Here is an 8,875-nt window from a genome sequence, read left to right as displayed (position 1 = left end):
GCAGAGTAGCACCGTCCTTGAAGAATAAACAGGACAGGCATGGAGTCAAGAGCAGATGGATGAGGCTCTGCAATCACAATAGTATGAAAGAGCACCGTCTTCTTCAGAAAGTGTGAGTACCCAGACATTGCCAGTGGCATAGAGGTGGTCAGACCATAAAGGAAGGGTTGCATGGCCTGTTCTATGCCTGACAAAATCAGATCGGTACATTACGGACATCTCTCTGGCAATATCATAGAACAAGGTTTGGAGGAGCTCAAGTAGGAAGCTGTCTTGAGCATCTAGGCATTGATCATGGGGGCCCCAACCAAGGCCATGATGGTGAGGACACGGTGGACGTGGGAACTTGGGAATAATTTGGGATACAGAACCAGTAGAATTTTGGTCATCAGTTTGCTGTGGGGGCTGCAAAATCCAAACACAGGGGAAGAATGAGTACAATTGTTCCTGCCAAGGCTCTGTATCAAATGCTGCCTCCATCTACACCCCAGGGATGGGGGAGACGATACAAGCCCACATGCATCTTTCCCGGCAAGTGGAGCTCTTTCCTCTATTCGGCTTCCGGTGCTCTGTAGGTGAAGAGGACATAGAGACCTGAAGAATATGCTGAGGCATCTTGGCATCTAGTCTCAGTGCTGCCCCCCAGAGAGATCCTGAGCAAGTGATATGTCTTATCCTTATACTCCGTTTCTCCACTTGTAAGATGACAGGACTGGACTAGATGACCACTGATGTCCTTTCCAGTTCTAAGCTCTTTGATTCCAGCTTTATTAAGTACCACCAGATTGTAAAAGTTTTATATCTTGTTTATAACTGCCACATGAAGGGTTATATATAAGAAACTCATCTCAGAGCTAGAGTGAATACTGCTTTGAGAACTGAGATTAAAATATAAAAGTGCCTCCCATTATTTTACACAAAGGTCAGTTTCCCTACCTCTCCAGCCTATACCCATTTCCTCCCTCCAGATTTCAGTACTTTTGTGGGTGGAGATCATTCTGTCACTAGGTCAACAACCTGAGTGTTAATTATTTTAGGGCCACACATTTCATCTCATCTTGATTGTGAATCTCTTGGAGGCAGGAATGATGAGCTTGGATTTTATGTTATTTTATTTCTTATATTCCTCTAGGGACAAGGACAATGACTTGTTTACTGAAAGCTCTTAGTTCAAATGTGCTAAAGAAAGACAAATCTAAGATAGTTTAGATTAATTCATCAAAAAACTCGAGACCACGATCTCAAGCAACAAATAGTGACAGATAGTGTCCTAAGCATGAGGGACTGGGCAATAAATAGAATAGAATCTTTGCTTTCAAGGAGTTCCAGGTTTGGTGGGCATGACAGACTCATAAACAGTGGTGCCAGCGTCACTACATCCAGAGAATTTTACACATACTGCATTATCTAGGTACACCAATCTTCAATGCCCAGAAAGGAATACATATTGTCTGAGATTTACCTGTTATGATTTCAGGATTTCTTTGACAGTTGTCAATTAGCTTGATCTTTATGCCTTGGAGAGCTACGTTTGGGGCAGAAATTGTGGCAGTATAGGACTTGCAGGGACTCTCTTGGCATTTCTGTGAACAGGACATAATGTACTTAATGTATTTAAGTTACTCTCACTGCTGCAAAGAGAATTCCTCGGCCCCTCTGCAATTATCATTGAAACTCCTCCATGGTCTGTGGACTCTCATAGCTGAAAGAAGTTTTAGGGGTTATTCGTCCATCTTCCCACCCCGGCAGAAATCCTCAGAGTATCCCTGGCAATCACTCAGTGTCTGCTTGAGTATTTCTGTGACGGAGCTCACTGTTTTTCCAGGCAACCCGTTTCACATCAGGCTGCTCCGGCTGCTACCGGAGCGGCTGCCTATCAGTCAGGCTTTTTATACATATGGGTGGTGCTCAGCAAATGCTGGTGGGAAGAAGTGACATTGAGCAACACATCCTCCACCAGCACTTGTTATCCTCTGCAGAACAACAAAGAACACATCAATGCTTGCTTCTACTCAAGAGTTCCTGAATATTCAATCCAGTGCCTTTTTGCCTTCCTGGCTTCTACTCATCTCCCGGCATTGTGTAGTTTTATTTCAAGTATGTCTTCATACAATAGAGCATCCAAGTATGACAGAGAGAACCTGTATGGTCATTGTCTCTCTCTACTTTCTAGTTTTTATTACCTTATTTTGAGTGGCTACACTTTATTCTAGAGCCTAGATTATGTACTAATCAATGCTAAATCAGGCAGCAAGATCTTTACATCACTCACCTGGTCGCTGTATTTCTATTAATGATGCCTAGACCAGTATTTGCCCTTTTTAGCTGTTACCACACACTCACATTGGATTTGGGATCAGCTAAGACCACGGACTCCCAGCACTGGGTCCTCCACAAGTTTGGGAAGGATGTATTCCTAGCCAAGTTCCTGACAACAGTACAGAGCTGGAGAAGGCAAAGTCAAAGAGTGGCTGGCACACCATTAGAGACTCTCTTTCAAGGTTATCATTACCCTCCTGATAAGGAGTAAAACAGAGAAGAAAAAAATAACAAATAGAAGTCCCAGAGCCAATCAGGCACAGTCCAGGTTTGGAGAATTCCTTAGAACTCCTAGATTTCAGGATGCCTGGGTGACAGTGGCTGAGCGGCTGCCTTCAGCTCAGGTCAGTAGTGATCCCGGGGTCCTGGGATCCAGTTCCCCTATAAATGGCCTTGCACTTTTGCTACATCTCCATTTAAGCCTGAACAATGAAGCTTGAATTAGGATCATTGACTATCAGTCATTTAAAACAGACCAGAGGGGTCACAGGTTTCTTAAGCCCTGAATTGGCTGATGCATATTTCAAACATAGAAAGTACCACAAATCAACTACAGATTTTTTTTTAAAGCCAAATTTTGCATTGTTCATCCCCTTTTTAAGGTAAATACTTGCCTATATGAGCATTACCCTAGAGTGACAAGTACCACCCAGAGGAAAGTGATGCTCTGGGTGGTCCACAGAGCTTAAAGCTGTCCTGCGTTGGGCTCCGGTGGGGCATGGAGGTCGCAGGTCCATGGGCCGGGCCGGGTAGGCCGGGATCAGCCCCATCCCAGGACGTCCACGCGAGGCTCGGGGCTGCGGGCTCACTTAGACCTCCAGGGGGGCCAGCCACGCCCTGGAGATAAAGGGGAGGAAAGCTTGGTGCCCCGCGTTATGGGGCCAAGGCTGCTACCGGAGCAGCTTCAGGGGCGGTCTCAGAGTTCCGTAAAATCCGCCTCTCCCGCCCGGCGCTCAGCCCGGCAGATGCCCATCCCGCCGGGGGGCACCCCCAGGGCGGCGCTCTCCCTCCCGCGCGCTCACGCGGCGCCCCTCCCCGCCCACGCCCTCCTGCTACTGGGCGTTCTCTGCGCCTCCCCTCGCCCCGCTTCTCCCACCTTCTTCCCGCGCGGCCCGGGACGCGTCCGCCCCGCCCGCGCTCGCGCGGCCCTCCTGGGTTCGGGCGCCGGCAGGTGGAGGCGCTGCACCCGGCGGGCGCTCGGGGCGCTCGGGCCCTCGCCCGCCGACGACCACGCCCCCTCCCGTCGCCATGGAAACCCGGGCCGTCCTTTTTGTGACTCGGACCAGGAAAAGACCCAAACCACCTTTCACGTGTCGGCCGGTAGAACACCTCTCTTCCCCCCGCCCCCATTCCCGTTGTCTCGCCCCAGAAGAGAGTTGAAGGACGTGCCAAGGACGAGGAAATTTGAGTTCACCGAATTGACCAGGCTCCCGAAATTATCCCTACTTTCTCCCTCTTGAGAAGTCTGTGGATCCCCGGAAGCGCATAGCAAAAGCTCCGGATATAATGTGTTAATCAGATGAGCACTTTTTGAGCACTGACTGCATCAGGTTTTAAATGCATGAAAACTAAGAAAAGTTCTAGTTGAATGACAGTAGCCTGACCTGGAGAAATATAGTCTGGTCTAGGAAACAGACGTTCAAAAAAGGATTTTAGAAAGATCGGGGTTGAGTTGGAGTCTGCAAAGCCAAATATAAATTAGCAATGTAAAGGCCCAGAGCCAGGGGACCACATGGTATCACGGGTGTGGGCACTGTTTGGTGTGGCAAGGGTCAAAAGTGTATATAGGCAGCATGAGGCCAGCAGCATGAAGAAGCAGAGTGGGGACAGCCAGAATTTGAAATATCTTGTGAACTATACAAATTAGGGTCTGTGTATGTGGATTTTATGCAGAGGAGTGTTCATGCTCAGATTTTAGAAAAACTTTCTGGCAATATGGTATAAAGGGTAGGCTAGAGTAGGTTAAGAATCAAGGCAAGGATGCCTGTTAGTAATAAGTGATGTTTCAGAGTAAGGGACAGCAAGTGGAACCGCTCTGAGCAATTTATAAAATAGAACAGTTCAGTGACCAGATGTGGAGGATAGAAGTGCCCAGACCCCCCCCAGTAGATGGTGGTGCCATGTACTAAGAAAATATGGGATGGGAAACACAGAGGGTAGGGAAGATGCTACTGATTTACTGATGACTTATTGCCATCAGATTATCAATAGACCAGGCTCTTGTGTAGAGCAAGATCTGAGCTAAAAGTTCTGACTGGGCAGTCTTTGTCATATAGGTGACCAATGGAGCTTGAAGTCACCTAAGCTTAAAAAGGGGGGGGGGGCGGACAAGGGAAAAGAATAGAATCACACAGAATGGGGCACTATGGTGGAAAGAGTAGATGTAGGTGACACAAAAGATTATAAAGCTGCAAAATAATGAAGAGCACGCAGAGATGTGGGGTGAAAATTACAAAAGAATAGTGTCATGTGAACCCAGGAAATAAAATGTATTAAGCAGGGTATGATGAATAGGGTCTATAGGATTAGGTGAGAAAAATGTACACTGGATTTAACAACAGAAAGGTCATAGTGCTTTCTGCAAGGCTAGCTTTAACATAATTTAAGGTAATTTTTAGTATAAGCTATTACCTTTAAGATTTTATGTATGTATGTATGTATTTGAGAGAGAGAGAGAGAGGAGAGACAGCAAAAATGAGCAGGGGGAGGGGCAAAGGGAGAGGGAGAGAATCCCAAGCAGAAGCTCCACTGGGCACAAGCCTGATGCAAGATCATGACCTGAGCTGAAATCAAGTTGGATGCTCAACCAACTGAGCCACCTAGGCACCCCCAAACTATTACTTTGAATAACACGGAGAAAACAGGTTCATCAGGCTGACGCCAGATGATTAATCAGTGATATCGGTACCTAATACAGGGTAGGCTCTTTATAAATGTTTACTGTTGAACTGCACCATAGAGGTTGCCTTAATATCTTGTAACTGAATACATGTTCTAAGAAAGGGATGCGGTGGGGTAGGGAAGGTGGTATTGGACAGTATAAAAATATACACAAGGAAAAAAAACGTACAACAGCAATAACCAAATGCTCACTTTAATCATAATTCTAAATTTTTAATTTTCACATTAATATAGATGTTTCTGTAAAACAAGAAAAACTGAATATTATACACATTTTAATGGTTAACATGATTTTTCTTAAAGATTTTATTTATCCATTTGAGAAAAAGAGAGTGACCTTGATGAGCAGGGGAAGAACAGAGAGGGGAGGGAGAAGGAGGGGAAAGAATCTGGAGCCAACTCTGCTCAGCACAGAGCTCAATCCCACAACCCGGAGATCATGACCTGAGCCAAAACCAAGACACAGAGCTACCCAGGCACACCTAATGGTTAACATGATTTGAAGAGTTTTTATTAAAAAGTGATCATGAGCTAGTTGAAATTCTCATCATAAAATATAAAATATCTATAACTACTTTTATTCATAATAAATTCACATCTAAACTTCCTGAGAAGCTATGTTATCTAATATCATAATAGGGATGACTAAGTGCTTGAAAGCCACTCTCTAAAGCACTGGCTTAATATAAAGTGATTATTTTAAGAAACAGCTCGCCCCTTTATATTTACAACAAAAAGACTAACTTTTTTTTGGCAAAATATTCATTTAATCATGAAATACAATCAGAGATAGATGGATGCAACAGTATCAAGGAAAAGAGTATACCAAGACTCTTCCATTTTATTGAAGGTTTTTGACAATGACAGCTTCATAAAATGTCATGAAATTCTATTTGCTATACAATAAATATCTACTCCAGAGTAGAAGACATATGCCATATTTTAGCAACCATTTTAACACGTAAAACAATTCTGAATTCTTACTATAAAAAGATTTGGCTAAAATACGAAATATCTTTGCAATAAAACTGACAATGTAACCTAAGTAAGATTTCAGAAATATCTCCTGGAAAAAATGGGAATGTTTCCTTCTGCCAGATAAACTCTGAACAGTGAAAGTTAAGGTGCCATAAATTAGACAAAGCTAGAAAGCAATATCGTGTTACTAGAAAACAAAACAAAGCTTGAAAACAACAGCATGCAATCTGGACTTCCTCCATGCCAAAGTGACAACCACTTAACGACAGTGACTTATTGAACACAGGAAAAATAGAGTATGTTCTTCAGAAGGAAATGCCATTACAAGATAATTCTTATAAATAATCTTGAAGTCTTGAATAGCTTCAGAGAACATCACCACAAAATAGGTAGTGGCAATTCACAAGACATTCAAGGATTCCTTTATATTATGATACCCTCCTTAAATAGAAACACAAGTCAGATATCAACACACCTGTAAAACTGTGATTCTCTTAATCAAACATTTGTTTACTATCACACTCAGCTACTAGCAGCATTTGGATGCAACGGTTTAACTCGTGCTAATCTGGACAAGCCAAGGCGGAGACTCTGATTTGGAGACTTAATAGACACCCCGGGCAGTGGGCTCTTGCTGCTGCTGCTGCTGCTGCTGGGGCTTCCAGATATCACTGAAAGAAAACATATCACCTAGTGCTGATGATGTTCAAAATCTCTTGACAGACATCAACTTATCAAACAGAAGATGCAAAAATACCACATTACTAAGGCATACCAATTCTACCAAGCTATAAACAAGATTAAAAGAATGAACAGTTTTAAAGAGCAGAAAGAGTACATACAGTACTGCCTATTTTCATACATGCTCGGAGGCAAGGTAATGACACAAAAACTTGAAGCACAAAAGCTGAAAGAGATAAGTTGGGAGCAAGTAACATAGGTTGTAAAGGCATAAAGAACTACATGCCATTATAATTCCTAAAGCAGCAGAAAAATCTAATGCATTTTTTTAAAATCCTGCAATTTTTACATATATTCCTTGAATCTATCTTTTCAAATGTTAAACTGTAACATCACAAATACTCTTTTTATTTATTTATACTAATTCGTTTAAGTGACATCATACAGTATTTATCCTTCTCTGGGGGTGGGAGTGGATGGGTGACATAGATATGGGGGATATAGGGGTTAAGAATACAAACTTCTAGTGCATAGGGAATAGCGTCAATAATATTGTAACAACATTGAATGGGGACAGATGGTGACTATGCTTATCATGGTGACCACTGAGTAGTGTATGGAATTTTTGAGGTAACAGATGTGCCTGATATTTCACAAGATGAAACAAAGTAATTAAGAGACATTAAGTAATCATGCAGTCTCAGACTGCAATCTTTTTTTAATGCTTTTTATTTAATGTTTCAAGTTTTTATTTAAATTCTAGTAAGGTGGTAACATAAAATGTAATATTAGTTTCAGGAGTAGAATCTAGTGATTCATCACTTACATACAACACCCAGTGCTACTCACCAAGTGCCCTCCTTAATGCCCATCACTCAGTTACCCCATCCTCCACCCACCTCTGTCCAGCAACCCTCGGTTTGTTCTCTACTGTTAAGAATCTCTTATGGTTTGCCTTCCTCTCTTTTTTTCTTCCCCTATGTTCATCTGTTTTGTTTCTTAAATTTCACATATGGCTGAAATCATATGGTATTTGTCTTTCTCTGACTGACTTGTTTCACTCAGTATAACACTCTCTAGTTCCAACCAAATGGCAAGATTTCATTCTCTTGGATGCTTGACCAATGCCTGGTCTATACTATATCTTCTTTATCCATTCATCAGCTGATGGACAGCTGGGCTCTCTCAGTAATTTAGCTATTGTTGATAGTGCTGCTACAAACATCAGGATACAATACAAAAATCCTGACTCCAACTGAAATCTGTCTTATTAATACATAGTTATCAGGGGGTCACCACTGTGGACCAATCAAGAAATGTCAGTGAAAAGAAGTGAACCAAACCTGAGTAGATCTGGAATGACTTAGAGAAGGAGAGGGGACAAATGAGGAAAGACTAGAGGAAACTGAAGACAGAGTCTCTGACAGAAGAAGACATACATTGTGTCTAAGGAAGAAAAACTGTATCAATTTCCCTGGACTAGAGGGTCCATGAGGTTGGGTGAAAGGAAGTGGATACAGAACTAGTATGAAGCCACAGGCTGTTTGGGCATGAAATGAACAGGGCTAGGACTAGGATTTTGGTAATGTTAAAAAAGAGTGAAGGTCAGAGAATTCTTGTAGGATCAGTGAGACTTGGCTGTGGAGCAAAAAACCAGAGAAAAGTCAAGCCTGCTAGGGCAATTGTTAAATGCTGGAAATCCCATGTACAGCTCCTGAGGCATCAGTCAGACTGTGCCCAGCAGGTCTCAAGAAAACAGATTTGTTGCCAAAAATAAATATGAGGAATGTTAAATGTTAACACTCTTTGACACCGTAATTCCACTACTAGGAATTTGTCCTAAGAAAGTAATCAAGGATGTGCCCACAGATTTCTAAAATAAGGACCTTTGTGCTTATTGCAACCTTATTTATGACATTAAGAAAATAAACAATCTAGATGCTCAGTACAAGGGAATGACAAATGATGAATAAATGCAGCAACTAAAAACCTTGGT

General features: G+C 42.6%; 1 protein-coding gene across 1 annotated transcript in view; it reads right to left on the bottom strand.

Annotated features, from left to right (window-relative positions):
* Positions 1-5,414: 5,414 nt before the first annotated feature.
* The window catches only part of RAD51AP1 (RAD51 associated protein 1), a 37,506-nt gene continuing 34,045 nt past the window's right edge, over positions 5,415-8,875 (bottom strand). The window contains exon 9 of the mRNA XM_041735391.1: positions 5,415-6,869. Within this exon, the coding sequence (XP_041591325.1) occupies positions 6,721-6,869 (149 nt within the window). The 3' untranslated portion in view covers positions 5,415-6,720. The remainder of the gene's footprint in view (positions 6,870-8,875) is intronic.

This window comes from Vulpes lagopus, chromosome 21 (genome assembly GCF_018345385.1).
Source record: "Vulpes lagopus strain Blue_001 chromosome 21, ASM1834538v1, whole genome shotgun sequence".
In the NCBI taxonomy this organism is placed as follows: Eukaryota; Metazoa; Chordata; class Mammalia; order Carnivora; family Canidae; genus Vulpes; species Vulpes lagopus.
The sequence above is the reverse complement of the archived record's forward strand: the minus strand, read 5'-3'. Positions and strand labels throughout refer to the sequence as shown.